We start from the raw sequence: 21826 nt of genomic DNA, 5'->3' as shown, positions 1-21826 counted from the left end.
GCATGGGCCACTGCCATGCTCTCCTCTCCATGCACAGGCATTCCTCCCTTTCCCCTCACCCAAAGGAGGTTATGCAGGAAAATGTTCTGCCCGCAGGACCCTGACCAAATTCTGCTGGCGGCTGGGCTGAAGCAGACTCATCAAGCGTAATGCTGTTGTACATAATTCCTTGGAAGAGTGTTTTTGTGCAAGTTTTCTTTCTGCAAAGTCCTCAGTACATCTCTCCATTAATTTTTCTGTATTTAATAACCTCTAGAGACCTAATCCTGTGCAAGGATACCCTGTTGTAGAACTGTTTCAATTACCTATCTGGTCCATCAGCCAATGAGCAACAGAAGCCACTGTCTTCCTGTAGCAATGCCACTCCTGCCACTTCTACAAAGAGCACATTGGGACTGCAAGGATACAAAAACTGTGGGAATTGGAAGACTCCTCAAGCTTACATTGGTATAATCTTCTGCTACTGTTTTAAGGCTTGTCTCAGCTGTCAATCCAGAATCAAGAGAAAAACAACATATGAAAAATTTAAGTTCAGCAAACCATATTGTATACAACACTATAACAATCTTTAGTATGTTAACAAATTTTATACATTTTTAAGAAAAGCACTATTCACAAACCTGTGACATTGTAATAGTCACAGAGCCATCATATAAGTCCTATTAGCTGCTCCTGTGCCCTATTACTTTAGACAAAGAACAAACAATAATTAAAAAAGGTTTGATCTTTGCCATAACAAGAGAAAGGAGATCAAAGCAGGCTGATGAATGAATAGAAAATACTGAACACTCCAACAAACACACTAAGCCAGCATGCTGTAACAAAAGAATCACAATAAATCTTCCATCTCTGTGCCAAATTTCATCCATTCCCTTGCCAAGAAAGTCAGGAATGAATAATATAAAAAAAAATACTAGCAAAAATAAAAGTTATATCCATCTTCCAAATATTCTCAGCTTAAATAGCAAATGTATACTATAATGTTTAAACTGGCAATGTACCCATAAAACTTGTTCCTAAAAATTCTTTGTGTTACTAAAAGTTTACATGTTATTGAAGTGCCAGAAAGCACATTTACATCTTTACAATTGCCTCTTGCTCTCCACAAACAGTATTCCATTATATTTTTCTAGTACACAGCTGAATACAGCAGCTGTGAAATTCAGGAATGCCAGCAACCAATTAGGCTGGCATAAACCTCGTCTAGCATATAAAGCAAGACCAAGCTGCAAATGCTAAAGCATGAGAGCTAAATCAATCTGCAGAGAGCAGTTGAAGGCAACATCCCTGATTTGTGGTATCAAAATCTGAAATGTAAACATGTCCAATTAAACACAAACATGCATTACGACAAACTGAAAAAGGAATAAGTGGTTCAAGGAAGACTATCTTCACACAAATCTCAAAGACAAAAGTAGAGCTATAGTGCTGATACACTGCCTTTTCATTTGGCATTTCTCTAATTTCTAGTGCCTCTCCTCACATGATTAGAATTCACATCACAGGCAAAACTTTTCTGGGAAGTCATTCCATTGCTACAGGGCTCAAAATAAATGGAGAAGTTATTTGAAAAGGCTATTATTTATGTAACTATATTCTGTCATTCAGGCATCTGGCTTATCTCCTACTGACTAGACCATGCAGAAAATACTGCTACAAATACAGCAATACAACATGAACGCATGTGAAGCCAACACTTTATAATTACCTTAAACACACGTTTTACAATGTTCTCACCCTAATCAATACAAATGAAGAATATCAACTCTCCATTCCCTCTCTTCCTAGTCATCTGATTATAATTTGACAAAAAGAAACAAGCAAGCGTAAACTTCTGCAGAAATATCAGATAAAATTCCTCTATTGTAAGAGCTCTTATGGTAGCTATTGGTGCAGAGAAAGCAGCAGCAAAAGCTAATTACCAGGGCTAAATCAAACATTTTAACTAACCCTCAACCTGGGTAGCAGTGCCAACTGATCACAAATACCAAGCTGTACTTAGATCCTTACCTCTAAACAAATTCAACATTTTCTACCTGCAAAACATCTCCAAACCACCACAATTTTGAAGCAGTGATCAGTAACAGTACTAAAACCACGACCTTCTCATCTTCCTAATACTATTCCAAAACATAAGTTATCAGTGTCAAATATGGGTTTGTGTTTTCTAAATTACAGTCTGGGCTACAGCACTGGCTGACACGTGATTCAAACCCCTTTGCGCTTTCCCAAGTGACTCAAGAAATAAGGCTGGAAAAAGACCACAGCCTTCCACACCCTTCCTCATAGTTAAAGTGCACTCGCCCCAAAAGACACTCTACTCACACTTCTCATGCAGAAGTTTTGTGAAGTCTTACAAATATCTCTGAGCTGTAACAATTAAAAACTTTCACACAGGCTCTGGATCAAGCTATGGAGAAAAACGGTTCATAATTTCCACCATGATCCTCTCATTCTTCCCCCAAAACCAGGAGCGGGACCCTCCCCAGCAGTGTTACACTATGACCATCATACAGTTGTTTAAGCCTTATCAGCTCAAACCCAGGCAATTACTTTTAGCAAGACCAGGCTATGGCAATGTTAACGGACCCATCATTCAGGAAAGGAAACTCACAGCTTATGTTACATCCTCTGAACTTCTTTAGGAGCACAAATGTGTTATATTAGCTCAGGCAGTGGTCCTTCAGATAAGCACTTAGCTTTTCTAATTGCATCAACAGTAGACGTTTCATAGATGAATGTAAAAATATACTACAACTTAACATCTGCTACAGTCCTGCTGAGGATGACCACTGCAACAGAAGTTACACATCCCGTAAAAGATTATAATACTCACTTGTGAAACAGCCATGATTTTCCTAATCATGTTGACAATGGACTAACATTAATGTTATCTCATCTAGAGACACCTGGATAGGATAGACCTTCACCCTCTGCCACTTGATATTCAAAAATTAAAATTGTGAAAAGTAGACTTTTCAATTTTCTCCACTCTTTTAAAAATAATATAAACCCCAAGTTACACATAAAAATAAATGTTTAGTAGAGCATTAGACTGCAACTCCAGAAGTCACATTTACCAGAATTACGATGCTCCAGAAAATTATCTCCTGTGCTACAAGCTCCAATCCTGGCAGCTCTGGTGGAAGGGCTTTCCTGCTCTCACTGAGCTCAGGGAGGTGAAAAATAATTCTCTACTCACTGAACAATGCGTATACCAAACTCAAGGAAGAAATCCCAAGGAAAAAGAGAATTCCAGGCTTGGTGTCTCCAGCAATGTCAATTGTGGCGACGTCTCTATTCAGGCGATCAGTGCTTGTCACGGTCCTCCCTGCACTACACAGACCGTCCTGCTGCTAATCCCCTAAGGAAAAACGGGCAGTTACTAGTGACAGATGTTTCTTTCTCCACAACACTAAACATGTTTGATTTTATGTTGTTTAAAAGGTTCACTTATCCACAAATAAGTATCCTTTTATTTCCTTTATATCTACCACAGTTACACTTCGGTTTTGTTTTACTTAATCTTATGGATTTCTTTTGGTTTTGTCAGCCTTTCTTATTGTCTTGTCTGTTATCTCAATTATAGTGCTATCACACTGTCAAACGAGTCACTAAACATACACAATATCTGCCATATTTCTAAAGCAAGTTCTTAAATATTAAAAATATATAATTTTAAATAAAGATACATTTTAATAATTATTTTTGCAAATGATCCCTACCTACCAACTCATTTTGTTTTGTTCTCTAAATTATCACAGCAATACCAAGTCCTTCAAATGACAAGCATGTTACAACTACATTTTATGATCTCTGTAAACCTCTACAACGTAACAGAGATTTTGAGAAGACAAACTAACATTACCCAAATCAAGTTCCCCATATCTGCCTGTATGTTTCAGCTTTGAATTAAAATCCAACTTAACCTACTCTTTCCCCCATCCAGAAAGCTACCGAACTCAGAAGAATTCCCATCTAAGGCATGTATCTAATTTCTGTGCAAAACCCAACCAAACATATTGCTTTACAAAAATAAAGTTCACAGATCTTACTTAAAGACCACTAACAAACAAGGAGGGAGAAAAATACCAACACATCAACATACCACTGAACTGTGTACAACAGATACATTTAATATCCCTCTTACAGCAAAAAGAGCACAAGCAACTTATATTCAACACCAAACTCCTCCACCCCGAACAACTAAATTATAATTTGCTGTGCTCAGTCTAGCTGAACCTGTCAGCTGTCCACACCGATGCACCTTCTCTAAAGCAGTGCACCTAGAGCTGCATCCCAGCACTGCTGTCCTGGTTTTTGCTTCTTTTGCTTCTCTAATAATTCTCAGATCTCCAATCTTTTCACATTGTGATTCATCGGGTTTTTCTGCTGACCTTTCATTTTGCAAGCAGTTCTCTGAAATTTCCCTTTACATTCAAAACAAGTTTCCAGTGGTTTCCCCAGTTACAGGAACACTTTGGTACTTTACTTTCCTTCAAGGTAGGTCCACTTTCTTTTCAGAGTGGGGAGCTAACACTCTTTTAAGCACATTTCAAAGGGCATTATTTCACATTAGCGAGCTCCTCCTAAAATATCTTCCCTTTATTGGCTTTCAGAAGTTTAAATTGCCAGTGAAATCAATAGCAGTCACCCCACTGGCTTCACAAAAGGCTGTCAAGAGTATCTCACCACCATAGCATTTGGAAGCTACAGCTACATATTGCCTCTGTAGGTGTCAGTGTCAGAGTGAGAGAGGAGGCTTGTTTCTAAAGCCGCTCAATTCATAAAGAAGTATCACATCACAATGGCCAACAGATGAGTTGATATTTAGATATTTATTAGCAAGTTATCTCAGCTGTACCGTGCCAATCATACCATGCCATTTTTAAGAGCAAATAAATTCTCCACATATAACTTAGCCACAGAAAAAGATATTTGGAAGGAAGCACCTGTCCAATCATATCTAATACATGGTACCATAAGTCCTCTAGAAACCTTTCAATAAACTGAACACATTTCACTTTATCTTATTAAGTGGTCTGCAACTCCTATTCACCCCAGAAAGCTGTACTAGCACCTTGTTGTCAGCATATACAAATTTTTTTACAGATCACACGTATTCACAGTTATTTAGTACTCTGCTTTCTTTTATAGCTTGTACAAACACACCTGCACAAGAACAGTGAGCCGATCTCTACCTCTTTCAGTCTTTTAGACGTATCTCCTCTTCCAACACCGTCAATCAGGATAAGGAGAAATATCCCACAGGAGCTAGAGGCTCCTTTCCACAGGAGCACCCACTGCCAAGTAACAGTAATTCTGAAACTGCACTCACTTTTCTCCTCGTCACTTTACACTGACAGTCCACACTTATTTTGTGATTAACCAGAATATCAAGGTTTCTTTCCTGTCGTTTACAGTTTATGATCTCCCAATCTTATAGCAAAAGCACATTTACTTTGTGCCATGTTTTATCTCAATTGTTTCATTCTGTACTTCCTAACCTTCCTGCAAGATACACATCTCCACAGAAATTATACTCCCACTCTAGCATAGTAATAAAGTTTCCTGAGGACAATGTTACTTTCTGTGTTACGACCAGGAATGAGTAACTGTAACGGACAGGGTAAACTAGCCAGCCAGTCCCAAAACTTATCCCAGAAGGCATACTATTATGTAAAAATTATTAGGTACACTATTATCATCTGTCCTAAATACATTTCTGTTCTTGTATTAAACTTAATCTGAATCACTTTTCAGACTCTACAAAACATTTTACTGAAATTCAGCTACACTTATGGCTGACCTTCATATGGCTTGTTACCAGTAACGCTGCGCAAAGCCTCTCCCCTCCTCATGCCCCGGCTGGGCCGAGCTCAGCTCAGGTCACTCGCCACACAGCTCCAGGATTCAGCACCGCGTTTACCCACTCCACCTCTAGGACACCAGTTTGGGACACAGAGACAAGAAGCACTCAGCATCTGCCCTCCACTGTTTGCTGCTACTTTCAGTCAAGGCATTGCATGTTTCTAGAATGCTTCCATTAGATTTGAGGTTTTTCCCCTTGTTTTAGTGCAAAATCAAGCAGGATGAGCTGTAACCAATTCCAAAATTGATGTTAATGAGACACCCAATTGCTCCATGACCTAAAATCCTTTTATTCAGTTATGCTGGTTTTGTTGTTGGAGTACCACTAACAGTCTTTGGTTTTCTGATGAGGAGCAAAGGCAACTCCTACAAGGATCCATCACTAGCTGTCAAGTTAGATCATGTCATGCTCTTACTGGAACATGGCATAACCCATGACCAACCTTCGCATTTTCAGGCAGCAGGCAGTACTAGGCTGTAACAGAAAAACCTAAAGTCCTGGAGATCACCTCCATGCCTTTTTTCAAGACCACACCATGGACAGAAACCCTAAGACAACTAGTATGGGTTGGTTCATGTCCACAACAGCCCCGGCACAGCACCTTTCACGGCTCATTGCTCACAACTAGAGCACTTAGGCCTCAACCCAGGTCCCTCAGCTGTGTCCGTGGTAGCAAGTAGCACAGTGCAACAGGAGCAGATCTGCAGAGCAAAGCAGCTTGTGCAGGGGATCAGACATTCTTACCGCATGTTTCGGAGAGGACTGGGGGTGGTCTAGTGCCACAGACTGAACACCCCTTGTTGGAGCACATCATGTACATATCCAGAGTGCACCCTCCAGCTAAATTTCATTCAAAAGGAATTTAGTGTGCTCCAAGGGCACTTTCAAAGCAAACTAAAGCACAGCACAAGGATGTAAGGGACAATCAGAAGATACATGTCTGAAGCTCAATCTGAAATGCTTGTACAGGTGCACCCCTGTGGTCCCAAGTGCCTGTCTAGAGCCCTAAGACCTCTTAATTTTTTTTTAAGGCTATTCACCTCAACCTACACAAAAGTAAGAAAACCGCATTGCAGGCTCCCACTATGATACCTTTAGAGTATGACCATGAGCACATGCTGCATGCCCAGGGACATGCATGAAAAGATGAAAATCAGATTCCTACTAAAACGCAGGACTGTCCAAGCAGCGATAGCCAACACGATGCAGTTCACATCTCTCCTCAAGAACCACTCAAGGAAGTTTAGATTGCCTGTAGGATGCAGGTCATTTGGTTCACTCCAGATGGGAGCTTGGAAGTGAGGTAGCACATGTGCAATGAGAATGAACACGGTACCAGGACGATAAACTAAAATGAGGTGCAAGATAAATTCACAATCAGAACCACGTAAAGTGTGAAATACTTCAAACCTCTGTACAAAAAGATTATATGCAAACAAGTGCTAATGGAGGAAGGGACTGGGAACCCGAAGCACTGTTTTCTTTTATGATACAGGCCTTCCAAAACATTAGCTAGAAACTTACATGTCATCTTCCAGCCTGGTGTTCAGTTACACTCTGAACTACACTAAGTTTGCGTCTGATCCTCTGGCAAGACAGCTTTTTCAGGAAGTCAGATGCCATGACTTCAAAAGGGCCTTTCAAAAATAAGCGAGTACACAAAAAGGTGTCAGATGAGCTTCAACATAGACAAAAGAAAGATAATGCCTCCAGAGAAAAATAATCTAATTTATGCGTACACAATGCTGAAACTGGAACTGGAAGTTACAACTCAAGTAAGAGATCCTTAAGTTAACACTTAAAAGTTCTCTAAAAACTCAACATGCAGCTGGTAATTCAGTTCCTGTTAATGACATTCACATCTTTCCTATGAGATGACAACCCGTAAACAAGTTGCAGGAACAGTTCAATGAATTCTTATATCTATATATATATTTTAGTTTCGTAAAACTGAACACAATTTGACATCTTTTTGCACATTTAGTCAGCATTTCCATTGAGTCCCTTGGAACAACTTTGCAGGCAGCATCTTTAAAATCTTTTAAAACTGCTTCTGAAAGTTCCTCTTCAGAATGCTTTGCTATACACTTTTACAGATCAAAGTCTTCTGTGTTCAGTATGAAATCCAATACAGTTATGGTACGGAGAAGGAAAAGTAGATTCAGTCAAATACCTCTTTCAAACAGCACTGGGGTTTAGTGGTTGTTGATTTTTTTTTTTAGCAACAGGATTTTAGACTGTGGTGGATTCCAATCGTGTGGTGAATATCCACTGCCAAAAGACTGAGATGTGTTGGCCAATCTTTTCTCTCTCTTTCCCCTTTCTCACTTTGTTTCTAGCTTGAACAAATGGCAGAGACATCCCTTTTATGATTTTCTCTATTTTCTCTGAAGCTGACAGTAGCTGCCTAGAAAGAATAGCTTCTTGCATCACACAGAAAATTGTTACCAGCATCTTTTATAGATGTTTTCCAATAATACCATTTGCCTTTCGTGACCCACTCTGTCAAATTGTGTTTTGTTGCTTGGAATTCTTTTTTCATTTCCCTTACTTTACAATATTATGTTTGGGAAGAGTATTTACCATTACTTAATATATTACAGAGATGCCAACTGTTGCTGTTGGTTAAGTCAGAAGCTTTTCTTCTCATACAAGTTTAAATCCTCTATTTTTCCCTTATTTTAACAAAGTTCTAAAAGCTCAAACCAACAAGAAAAGTTTAAGTCATATTTTAATTCTTCTCTGTGTTTGATGAAAGTTTATTGTAACTTAAAAATCATTAGGCTGTGATTTATATTAATCTCATTCATCACCACCTGAATTCCTAGCCTATTAAAATGTCAACATGAACTGGGAAGCTGAGTTCATAAAAGTATAGAAGAATATGCAAACATAACCCAAAATTGAATCGGAAACCTGGAGTATTCCAGAATCTAAGTGTGCATGTGCTTTTCAAACTGAATTCATTTCTACTGCTCTCTTCCTAGAGCCAGAGACCGTCAATGCTGCATCACTATGCATGCCTGCATCTCTAAAACATTTTTATAGAATCAGTCAGAAATACACCTCAAACCCCATATGTAGTTCAGCCACAAGGGGAAAGTAACACATTTTAGTGATTGCAAAATGTGCAGCACTGTGCAACAAAAATCCTAGAGCCAAACTCTGCAAGGGCAAAGTATGACATGCATCTCACTTCTAAGATGAAGCTTTAAATAAAGCCCACACTCCACCTCCCTCCACTCATACATTCAGTGTGTTCATCCATTGAAGACAACTCTTAACATACTATCCTGTAAGTAACAGAAGAGACTGAAAATACTCACACTTCTGACACCTGGGACTGCACAGAGCTGTCAGTGCCTGAGAGAAACTTAAACTTGCACTTGGAAAAGCTCCAATAGGATCACTGATAACTTGAAAGCAAGTAACATACCCCTATGCGAAAAGCATGACCACCCACTGCTAAAAGTGAAATCAAAGTAAAAGATTTGTTGTTATATGCAAGTTACCTGAAGTTACTTCATTATTATTTGGGATTAGACAATTAGTTTTACAGTGTCTGCATTGCAGAAGCGGCAAGGAATGCAGCAGACTGTTACCTTTACAAGTCCAGGAAACTTAAAAGCAGCTTATGCCTGATGCAACCAGAACTACCACTAGGTAAAAACAATAAGCTATACTGAAAGTATATTATTTTAATAAAGCAAAATAACTACCACTACTACCTTTAAACAGCTCGAGCCTTTAAACAGCTGTGGAATCACACCAACAGTCAAAATTAACTGTAGCTAACCTAATTATGATGAGTGCCTAACAGTCTTACGTAAGTATGAAAAACTCTACCAAAACACACGAAAAATTGGTCCAAACAATATAGCTAGGAATAGTTATTTCAGTGTCTATGTTCAGTTCAGTATTGTGAACGATTTAAATAAAACCTCAAATATCAAGTCACAATAAAAACCAGGGGTTTGGAATATACAACCACATGCAAATTTTTTAAAATTACATTAGAAGGAACCGTAACTATTCCCTCCAAAAAAATAAAAAGACTTCTGAAAGGACACAAGTGGTAAAACTGGAAAATATAGATAAGCTTTCAAGCAAGCAAATAGAACTGTTCATACACCTGAAAGCTTGTTAATGTTTTTGAAATAGATGAAGAGATACAACAAAAAAAAATGTATTTCAGCTCCATAAAAACCGTTCACTCCACATTTGGAAATATACACTGAAAGCATCTACTCTTCCAAATAATTTTAACTATGCTACGGAGGCATAACGAGAAATTTACTATTAAAAGCCAATGTCTTCTTAAAAACTTCCATTTTAAAATTACAAACACCATCACATCTGACCCTACATTTTGTTTACTACACATTCTCACTACTGGACAAAGTCAAGACTACGTGGTAGTTTTTACTGTGGACCTCCATATATTACTTTTTGCATGACATTAGAAATTTAACTTAATTCTGAAAAGTTAACATAGAAGTTTCATTTATCGAAAGTCCTTGAATTCTCTTCCTCTATGGACTAAAGATACTGTGAACAATTACAGTGAACACCACATTTTAGTGTTTACCATGGGCTGACCACAGCATTCTCTTCCTGATCCCAACTCCAGTCATACAGTATGGCAAGGAAGACAAGATAACTCAACAAACAATAAGACGGAGAAAAAAGGGTTTTTTTTTTTTAAAAGTCACACTTTATGACATAAGCAGTAAACATTTACAAAGCAAGGGCTTAAAAAGAACAAAGCAATGAAAAAAATTACTCCATTCTGTTATTTATTTCTCAAACACAAAAAAAATCACAGTGGCATATTCCACAGCTCAAGCCAACAAATATGCTAAAGATTTTGTGCTCCAGGAAAGAACCTCACTCAGTAAATACTTCATACTCATTTCTCTGCATTGTCCTACAGTAACTGGATGTTCTGGTTTTGTTAGTGAGGGGGGGCCTAAGGTGGTAGCTTCTGTGGGAAACTGCTAGAAGTCGCTCCCCTTTGTTCAGTGGACTCGGCCGGGCCTAGGGCGGACCCGCTGCTGGCCAAGGCCAAGCCAATTGGTAGCAGAATGTCCCGTGATAATGCCTCTGCGATAACATATTTAAGTAGGGGAAAACAGGAAAAAAAGGAGAAGATGTGAAGCAGCTGAGCAGGGGGCAGAGAGGGGGAGGCGCGAGCCTCATGGGCCTTGCAGGCCTCACCCTCTGGCCTCCCGCCGGGCAGCCGACTGGGCCCAACTCGGCCCGGCCCGGCTGCAAGAAGTGGAGAGGAGATGAGAAGTGAATAAGATGTAAAAAGGATCCTGAGAGACGTCTGCCAGCCTGTTGTGAGGAACGGCTGCAGACACCAAGGTCAGTGAAGAAGGAGGGGGAGGAGTAACATGGCTCCTGGCCAAGATTCATCTGCAACTCGTGGTGAAGACCATGGTGGAGCGGGTTGTCCCCCTGCAGCCCATGGAGATCCACGGAGGGGCGAGATCCACCTGCAGCCCGTGGAGGACCCCACGCCAGAGCAGGTGGAGGCCTGAAGGAGGCTGTGGCCCGTGGAGGGCCTGCTGGGACAGCTGTTCTAGAGGGACTGCACCCCGTGGAAGAGATGACCCACGCCGGAGCAGTTTCACGAAGGACTGTGGCCCGTGGGAGGGACCCCACGCTGGAGCAGAGGAGGAATGCGAGGAGTTCTTCCCCTGACGATGATACAGCGGCGTAAAACAACACGTGATGAACTGACCGCGACCCCCATTCCCTTTTCCCCCGCCCGTGCCGCTCGGGAGGGGAAGGTAGTAGAGATAATGTTAAGCCCGGGAAGAGGGAGGGGTGGGGGGAGGTTATCTTGTTCCCTGTCTCATTCTCCTGCTAATTTTAGGAATAAATGAATAGTTTTCCCCAAGTCGAGTCTGTTTTGCCCGTGACGGTAACTTTAAGGATTTCTCCCCGTCCTTATCTCAAACCTTGAGCTGTTTTTCTTATATCATCTCCTCCTATTCTCTCGGAGGGTGGGGGGAGCGAGAGACAGACTGCGTAGTCTGGTCCTGGTCGGGGCTGAACTACGACACTGGATGTATTAAAAGAAGTCAAAAGGCTAATTTATCTTCTAGAGCAAATAGAAAGAGACACTTTTGCAATGACATTACTCTTCAGTCAGGCATGACCTCTTCCCAATGATTTATCATCTCTTCCCACCTCAACACAGTGGGATGCTGTGCTTGGTGTCACAGCAGCACGGCAAAGTCGTCAGTTCATAAAGGCATAAGAAGAAAAGACAGGTAAAACTGGGCCTAGGCAACTGGCCATCATAAAGAGTGGGTGGAAAGAGCAGTAATTTTACTACCAAACAGAAACATATGATAAGATTCCCCCACGACACGATTAGAGGGGAAAAGACAGGCAATACAAGCTGTGTAATCCTAGTAGCCACATACAGCTCTAAAGACATCATTGCCAGTATGTAATGCTGTATTAAGCACACTTACGGAACACAGATGAGAAGATTCTCTGAAGAACAGAACTCGACTTTTGTCATTCAAAGCTATTTATACAGAATATAGAAGGCCTGTCAGAGAATCTGCACGTTACAGTGAAAACTCACCTACTGCCTAACAAAAGCCGAATGCTTACAAAGCGGTTTCAAAAAGGTCACAGAAAATTTAACACAGGCTCCTGGTCAACACTTATGTAGGAACAAACCCCAGAAATTCTGGATGTAACAATACGTGAACCTACTCCAGATAAGTAAGCCTAAATGTTAGACCCATTAGCTTGACCAGCAAGACCTGAAACCCTGTGTGTGATCTGGCCACCATGGAAGGACAAAGACACATTGTGTCCGTATGGCTTACATAGGGATTAGGTAATTGAGTCAAATTATTTAAATGTGGTAACAAAAAGGTCTTAATCACAGGGAACAGAGAGATGTACATCACCAAAGGAAAGAGTAAAAGCATATTACCATTTAAATCTATCCTCAAAAGCTTGTAAAATAGGGTGAGTACCCAAACCTGAACAGAATTTTTATAGCATTGTTATACCTTCTACCCTGCTATAAAATCCTTGTTGCTATTGGGAGCTGTATTTAAAGATCAGGATCATCATACAGGATTAGTCAGAAAACAGAGGATGCTAGACACCCCTCAACTCTGAGAAACACAAATTTCACAGAAGTTGGGCCTTAAAGAAAAAATTTACAGCCCTCACCACTACAAAAAACTAGTCTTGTTTATGTTTGAAGGCAAAACAGTTACCACGATGTTTTGGCAAGCCTAGGGAGAGAGGAGCTGCCAGTAGGCTTCTGGACTAGATGGGATTATCTTTGGCCATGACCAGTTCCAGCTGCTTCAGAGACAAGTGAAGAAAATTCTTAAGTAGGCAATTACAAAATAACACAGCCACAGGCAAAATTTTTTCCTACCTCCCGTCAGATAGAGGTTATTTAAACTACAAACTCAGGAAGAACAGAAACTACCTTTTACGGTTGCTGGTGTATTTATTAAATTTTTAGTGTAAAACTGGATATTCTTACCATCCTTCTTAAAATTCTGCTATGCTTCTAGCCTCCATCTCCTCTGATAAAAAGCTCCACGTGATAACTGTACCTAGTCTATTCTCCTTTATCAGTTTTAAGTTTTCTCTTTAGAACACTGACAGCTCTCCTGTTCTTGTATTATGAAAAAATGGGCACAAACATCACTTTTTACACCATTTGATAGCTAAACCCCAGCCAAACCTTCAGTCACTGTTCCAGTTACAAGAATGTCCCTTCTGCTCATGCCTCTTAACATTATTTCTGACAGAGTGATATCAGAACTTTATTCCACCCCGCTTCCAAAAAGAGCAAATATATAATTAATTTCTCTCTCTTTCTAGGTAGTATTTCAGATCTGCAAAGACAGAGAGAATAGGAATAGCCTGAGGAAGAAATGGACAGAACACAATTGGACTGAAAAAGCAAAGGAAAAACACCAGTCATTCTACTAAAGAGCTGCAGGGCATAACAGATTTATCCTATTTCAGCAAAAGACAAAATTTATGGGAAAAAGAAAAACTAAGATATTCTTTCTCCAAGTAGTTACATAGGTCTTTGTCATCATTAATGGGACAACGCACAAGAATTTCAATGCACACAAAGTTCAACCAGGCCAAGTGCAAGGTCCTGCACATGGGTTGGGGCAATCCCAGGCGCTGATCAAAGAATGGATTGAGAGCAGCCCTGAGGAGAAGGACTTGGGAGTGCTGGTGGACAAGAAGCTCAACATGAGCTGACAACGTGAGCCTGCAGTCCAGAAAGCCAAGCGCATCCTGGGCTGCATCAAAAGAAGCGTGGCCAGCAAGTCGAGGGAGGTGATTCTGCCCCTTTACTCTGCTCTGGTGAGACCCCACCTGGAGTACTGTGTTCAGCTCTGGAGCCTCCAATATAAGAAGGACGTGGACCTTCTTATGGACGTAGAGCAAGTCCAGAGGAGGCCACGAAGATGATCAGAGGGCTGGAGCACCTCTCCTATGAGGACAGGCTAAGAGAGTTGGGACTGTTCATCCTGGAGAAGAGAAAGCTTCAGGGAGACCTTGTTGTGGCCTTTAAATACTTAAAGGGAGCTTATAAGAAGGGTGGGGAGAAGCGTTTTAGCAACACCTGTTGCAGTAGGATGAGGGATAATGGTTTTAAACGAGAAGGAGGTAGACTTAGACTAGAAATAAGGAAGAAAATTTTAACACTGAGGGTGGTGAAGCACTGGAACAGGCTGCCAGGAGAGGTGGTAGATGGCCCATCCCTGGAAACGTTCAAGGCCAGGTTGGATGAGGCTCTGAGCAACCTGATCTGGTTGGAGATGTCCCTGGTCCTTGCGGGGGGGTTGGACTAGACGACTTTTAAAGGTCCCTTCCAACCCAAGCCATTCTATGATTCTAAGTGCAGACACAGGTTTAAGTTCACATGTAAAGCAGTGAGCTATTACTATTTCAGTAAAGGGAATTCAGGAACAGACAAACACCTTTATTTAGACCACAACAAGGAGCATCTTCTGCACAGGAGCATCACAGCGGGTCTCACGAGTATCTCTGGGCTCCCTCCCCAGGCTTCCGTGTGATAAGGCACATGTTCAAGACTAGAAATACAGACTAGAAATGCATTCCATTCTTAGCAATTCACAAGCCAAAATGAAGAAGTTCTTTCCCGTTTCCAAGACAGATTACTAAGGCATATTTCAAACAACATACATAAGTTACACTGGAATTTGTAGTAACTTTCAGTACTGAAATTATGATAAAAAGCCAAACTAGCTGACCACTCAGTACGCTCTTATGTCACATGAATATAACTAGTTATTCCAACGATAAGTGGAAATATTATTTCCAATTCTAGACAACATTTATACCAATGTGTACTCACTGAGAATAAAACAGATGCATAGCAAGTCACTCTGCAGTGTCAGTCCTCGAAAATGTTGGGTTTTATCCAAACAGTTTTTAATGTGGTTTTGGCCATGATTTCTAACAATGCCTTTCATTTGTACAACATCTATTTTCTATTCAGTCCTATAAGAAATCTCTTATGAAACACTTAAGCCTAATTAAGACTTGTCAAAATGACAGAATACGTAACTTTTATTTCCAGAATGTTCTGGTCTCATTCTCACATTTATTGTGTTTTTCGTGTCTTTACAATTTTGTTGTAGTGAATACATATGACTTGTAACATTGACGTTTCACCAAAATAAAATGCTTTTCTGTTAGGTTTTCTTTTTATTTAAATAAAAATAAAAGTTATCTGGAACTAATAAAACTCTGTGTTCAGAAAAGTGTGGACAGATGGGAAAAAAATGCACACTTTTTCAAATGACCTCCTTACCAAAGTAAAACTTTATTCTTCTCTGGATTCAGCAAATAAACAGGTAAACATGGAAATTTTAAAGAATTACTCTACATACCCCTCAAAATAATATTTAGTTTTAAAACATGACTCCCTACAGACAAGACAACATGTGAAAAAAAAGCCCAGACCAACACACCACTTTCTCCAAAAGTTTCTTAAACTGTTTTAATTGAGCTTTCATCCAAGGACAGCTGGTATGACACACAGCCCTGATCCTACCTAAGACACCGTTCTGGGTAGAGCAGATCCAGGTAGCTCACTGTTTACTGAGGCAGAAGATCACATGTGAAGACCTTCACTTTACCGTGGCCATGCATTTCCTATACACTGACACCGCTGGGGTCACAAATCCCTCTGAGAGCTATTGGAACACACTAACTGCATAGCAAACTAGCATATCACAAAGATTCCTACTGTGTTTAGTGAATCAAATCACCAATTAATGTATTAAACCACCAGAAGGAAAAAATCATTGGCCACACTGGATGAGAGAGAGAGCTTGTAGGAAGAACACAGCTGACAGGGGCACAGGCAGCAAGACGCTCTCCCCTTGTTAGATGCAGCTAGATCAATTTTGATTGCCTGTGCAACCACAGCTCAGGTAGGAAACCCATCTTAAGACAGGCAATGCTGGCTGTCCTTCAATATCTTTCTCAAAATGCTCCCTTCCACATAGCTAGGACAGCTTCTCCTACAATTTAATGGGGAGATTATGACACAAAGCTGCAGTAGCCTGAGCCAGAACAGGGCACCTCCTCCTCCCAACGAAAAAGAAGCACACCCCACAATAATCAGGACCCACTGACTCTGGTAGGACATTGCAGTCTGGTTGCTCACACAAGGACCAAGCTAACACAAATGCTCAAAACCCAGTAGCTTGTAACTGCTATGAAGGCATCTCCCTAGTATATTACTGACGTATAATATGTTTAATGTGCTGCATCACTTGTGCAACTGATACAGCAAAAAATGTAAATCATTAACAGTAATGAAAATAAGTATTGTTATGTTCAAGAGTTACTGTCCTCACATCTGACATTAGAAGTAAGCAGAACCCTGCAGAAGGGGGGGGGGGGGGGGTGGAGAAAGCAGCAAAGCATTCTCATGCCTTATTTTCCGAAGACATACACACCAACCAGTAACATTTATTAGTAGTTCACACAGACCTCAGAAAAACAGCTTCACAAGTTGCTACAGTGAGGTTTTCTGAAACCCCAGATGGAGATCTGCAGGAGTTATGCAAATAACTGCCAGACCTATCAGATTCTTCACGTGACACACAAGCCATTAAGCACAAATTGAGGGGTTAGGTCTAGTACAATGTCCAGCCAACATCGACCATTATTTTACTGTAGGGCTGAACTGCAGTGTGGGACACAAGAAAGACAAGCTGCTTAAAGCTTGTTGGCTGCTTCTTTCCTGCCTCATGACAAAATCACACTAACTTCAGTGCCTTTGAGCTCCAGATCTTTCTTCCCCTAGCAACATCTGCTTATTCTTTAGCAAGCTCCTGAACTCTGGAGGGGGGGAAAAAAAAAAAAAAAAGGAAGAAAAAAAAAGACTTTCCAGAAAATCCCAGCAGAACCCCATGCCAGTTTAGTAGGTTTCACGGACCTCACAGAAGCCGAGAACAGATGACATATTCCCACTCAAATTAAAGAGCTGAAGTCACGAGTGACCTGCCACTGATTCAGCCAGTGAATTTCCCATTTCAGGTCTCTCCTACCAGACAAATACGAAGAGTTAGCACCCTAAACCTGTCACACATGCCTCCTTTATTCACGTGTATTTCCAGACAGCACCATACATCCTCCACCAGGAGATGCTGGGCAAGATAAGAAACACTGGATGCTCAACGGAGAGATAACAACTCATGGGCATAAACAGCAAGCATTCTTCTTATACTTTGATCATAAAGAACATCTGACATAATAACGTCAAGCTTTTTGTCAAGCGATGGAAGTGTCCAAAGGCATTTCTGTCAGGGCATACCGTTGTGTCATTTTGTCAGAGTACGGCTCGTAGGCCGGCGCGAACAAGAAGTTATTTCTTTACATTAGAGGCCTTTCCTCCCCATCACCTCACCTCATCCCCTCCCCACAGGCCCTCCCAGCCGCTGCCAGCAGCTCCTCAGGCTCTCCTCCCCACCCACGCCCCTCTCCCCCCCGACCAAGATCCCCCCATCACCCCCACCCACGGCCACGGCCACGGCCACCGCGCACCTCTCCCGTTCTCCCCTCCCCCCCCAGCCCAGCCCACCCCACCCCATCCCTTATCACCCCCCTCTCCCCCCTCTTCAGCCCCCACCCCGCCGCCGCCCCTCCCTCCCTCCCCGCCCTGCCGCAGCCTCCCCGTTCCCGTCGGCGGCCGCCGCCGCCGCTCGCGCCCCGCGCAACCGCCCTGCGCCGCCAAGCGCCAGCGCTCCCCTGACAACCGCAGCGCGCGCCAGGCCCGGCCACTCCCCGGCCCCGCGCACACAATGGGCCCCGCGCGCAGCCCCCTCCTCGCCCCCCCCCGCCCCGCCCCGCACTGGGGCGACGGCACCCGATCGGGGTCTGCGGCCGCTCGGCCAGGCCGGCGCCTCCCGCCGCCCCCGCCCCACTGACCATCGCTGCGCTTGATCTCCACGTAGATCCCTATCTGGATCTTGCCGAAGTTGGCCGCTGCCATCGCTTCATGGGGCAGCCGGGGAGACCGCAGGCGCTGCCGGCTGGGCGGGCACGCAGGGGGGCGGGGAGGGCGCGTACAGCAGCGGTGGCGGCGGCGGAACCGATCCCGGCGGCTCTGGGAGGGCGGGAGCGGGGGGAGGCGGGAGGGAGAGAGGGAGGGAAGGAGGGGCGGACAGGGAGAGGGAGGAGGTGGAAGGGAGAAAAGGCGCCGGCCGGATACAGCAGGCGCTCGCAGCTGCTGCGCCTGCGCGCCTCGCCGCGGCGTCACAGCGCACCCGGCTCACGGGGGAGGCGGGGACGGGGTCATCAGCCGCCCGCCGCCTCCTCCCCCTCCCTCTCCCCCTGCCGCCTCGGCGGAAGGGGGCGCGCGGCCGCGGTGGGTCCTCATCCGCGCCGCTCCCCGCCTCCCGCCGTCACAGAGCGGCTGGTGTCCCCAGCCCGCGGCGTTCGGGAGCCCCGCCTGGCCCTCGGCCCCTTCCCCCGCCCTGAGGTGCCGCAGCTGTTCCTTCCCAGCCGCCCTGCGCGACCCCTGGGCCGGGCTGGCGTGAGGTGGGCTCCCCCGCTTGCCCTGGGGCCGCCCTGCCGCCTCCCCGCTCGCCTGGGCCCCGGCGAGGCTCGTCCGAGCCTGTGCGAGCCGCTGCCTCCTGGACCTGTCCCCGGTTTAGAAACACAGACGCGGCTGTTTGGCACCAGATGGTGACTGAGCTGCTCTGAAGTTTTACTGTAATAGCTTTATCTGCCTACTGTCTGCTCATATGGCTCCCGTGTGCTGAGCAGAGCAGCTTAGAAGCATTTTTTTTGTGCTCCTCGACCTGCCAGCAGCTTTTGGGTCCAAGGAAGGCCGCCCTGTCAATACCATCCATCTCTAATGACTCACCCATGCCTTTATACAGCTTAAATGAAAAACAAAACACATCTCATGTTCCCCATTCCCCTGTAATGGCTCCTGTACCTCAGGCGAGGCACTTCGTTAAACATTGTCCCTTGAGTTTCTCCCTAAGGGTGGTTCCTGACGTTATGAAGCCACCACTGGTTTAAAATTGTTGTTGCTACACAGCTGCCTGGTCACCTTGAGCAGCATCACAATAAATACACTAAACAAACAGCCTCTTCTTGCCCAGCAAAGCCAATCTATTAAAAATAATCCCCCAATCTGTGCCTCAGTGGCTAATACGTAATGACAGCTGACACCGCACCCCCCACCTCGAGAGCTGCATCTTCCCACCCTCTTTGCCTCACATCTCCTCCTGCCTTCACTGCTGGTTTCGTACTGAAATCAGTATGACACTCAGCAAGTCAGAGTCCAGAAATTACGGCTTCCAATTCCTAGAGGAGAGAGAAATAGAGCGCAGCCTTGCTGAGAAAGACTTGGGAGTGCCAGTGAATGAGAAGTTGGACATAAACTGGCAATGCATGCTTGCAGCTCAGAAAGCCAACCACATCCCGGGCTGCATCAAAAGAAGCATGTCCAGCAGGTCTAGGGAGGTGATTCTGCCCCCTTACTCTTCTCTCGTGAGACCCCACCTGGAGTACTGCATAGAGCTCTTGAGCCCCCAACATAAGAAGAACGTGGACCTGTTGAAGTGAACCCAGAGGAGGGCCACAAAGATGTGGAGGGCTGGAGCACCTCTCCTATGAGGACAGGCTGAGAGAGTTGGGGCTGCTCAGCCTGGAGAAGAGGAGGCTCCAGGGAGACCTTGTAGCAGTCTTCCAGTACCTCAAGGGGGCCTACAGGAAAGATGAGGAAAGACTCTTCAGTAGGGCCTGTTGTGACAGAACAAGGGGTAATGGTTTTAAAATAGAGGGAGGTAGATTCAGATTAGATATTAGGAAAAAAATTTTAACACTGAGGGTGGTGGAACACTGGAACAGGTTGCCCAGTGAGGCAGTTGATGCCCCATCCCTGGAAACATTCAAGGCAAGGTTGGACAGGGCTCTGAGCAAACAGGTCTTGTTGGAGATGTCCCTGCTCCTTGCAGGGGGGCTGGACTAGATGGCCTTTAAAGATCCCTTCCTCCCCAAACTGTTCTATGATTCTATATACACACACACAAAAGAACCAGAAGAGGAACTGACAGAAAGTTAAACAGCAACAACCTTCTTGCATAACTTGGTTGCTATTTATATTGGCTCTAACTGGTATAAATCACCCTTTTGATGAAAGGTTGAGGAAGAATTTAAAAAGTGAAAATTTAACACTTTTAAAAACATGTCTTACTCTCTTATCCTTGCCCACCTTCATCTTTTACATGAGAAATTAGGTCCGAAACACGTTATTTCTGGAAGGTATTGATTACTATGATTATGGTAGAATTACAATATTAAAGGTATCAAGTTGCATCCAGCAGAACTACTTTGGCTTTTTAGTTTAGTCACTGTCCATTTAATTTAAACTGCTGACAAACGCTGGGAAGAAATAACTCTTTGAAAGAATTTGATGCATGTAATACCATGAAGAGTCCGGTGCCTTTAAGAAGGCCTCTTCTAATTATAACAGCGTTGAAGATTTGCTCATTTTAATCTATTGATATTTTTTAAATAAAACCAAAATGCAACAAGTGTTTTAGGCTTACATAAGAATTATTCTAAATTTGAATTAAAAGAAAAGTTTCTTCTATCCGCTGTAATTCCACTGCATTTCAATGACTTGAACTGAATATTTTATAATGTTCTTTTTACGCAAATTCAACCACTCAGACTTACCTTTTACAGTTCAGCTTTGTTTTGGAGAAGTAGCTATGAGAGACTTGGATAGCCATTGCTTGGTCCCTGTTTAATTTTTGTATTTATGATTAATTTGATTAAACTTTTTCTGGTGTTTTTATGTAATGTAAAAATAAAAACATTCAGATTCTAAAATTGGATGCAGGGTAATTGAAAAGCATCTAATTTGAAATAGTTAAATAAGAAATAATAATTTTTTTTTTTTTTTTACTATTTGCACTGTCTGTTCTATAAGGATTAAACTGAAAAATTTGAAAAGTAAATCATATATAATTTTCTGGGAAATTATTTGAGTCCTATCACTGCAGAAATAGGTGATTAATTTTATGCACAAATCATCCCACTGAGGTAAAGAAGGTGTGTCTTAGAAACATATACACTACCGTAAGTATTTACAAAATCAGGTGCTACTCTAAAATAAAATAGAACCTAAATACATATAAATCTGGAGTTACTCATGAAATCTTTGAAATACTTTGGCCTTGTACAACAAATAGTTTAAGAATGTTCTAAACTTTAAATATAAATTTGTAGTTGACTCATGAAGTTGTGATAGGACAAGGGGTAATGGTTTTAAAATAGAGGGAGATATATTCACATTAGACATTAGGAAAAAAAATTTTTACAGTGAGGGTGGTGGAACACCAGAACAGGTTGCCCAGAGAGGTGGTGGATGCCCCA

General features: G+C 42.7%; 1 protein-coding gene across 7 annotated transcripts in view; it reads right to left on the bottom strand.

The window, feature by feature from the left end:
* The window catches only part of KIF2A (kinesin family member 2A), a 58494-nt gene extending 39863 nt beyond the window's left edge, over positions 1-18631 (bottom strand). For 5 of the 7 annotated variants that reach the window (XM_086770399.1, XM_086770400.1, XM_086770404.1 and 2 more), the window contains exon 1: positions 18359-18631. In XM_086770399.1, coding sequence (XP_086626525.1) covers positions 18359-18422 — 64 coding nt within the window. In that variant the 5' untranslated portion in view covers positions 18423-18631. Of the gene's footprint in view, positions 1-305; positions 325-3202; positions 3222-18358 lie in introns of those variants that run through there. The other 2 variants (XM_086770403.1, XM_086770401.1) reach the window with 2 other exon arrangements.
* Positions 18632-21826: the final 3195 nt, after the last annotated feature.

This window comes from Chlamydotis macqueenii, chromosome Z (assembly GCF_036417535.1).
Source record: "Chlamydotis macqueenii isolate bChlMac1 chromosome Z, bChlMac1.mat, whole genome shotgun sequence".
Taxonomy (NCBI): domain Eukaryota; kingdom Metazoa; phylum Chordata; class Aves; order Otidiformes; family Otididae; genus Chlamydotis; species Chlamydotis macqueenii.
The sequence above is the reverse complement of the archived record's forward strand: the minus strand, read 5'-3'. Positions and strand labels throughout refer to the sequence as shown.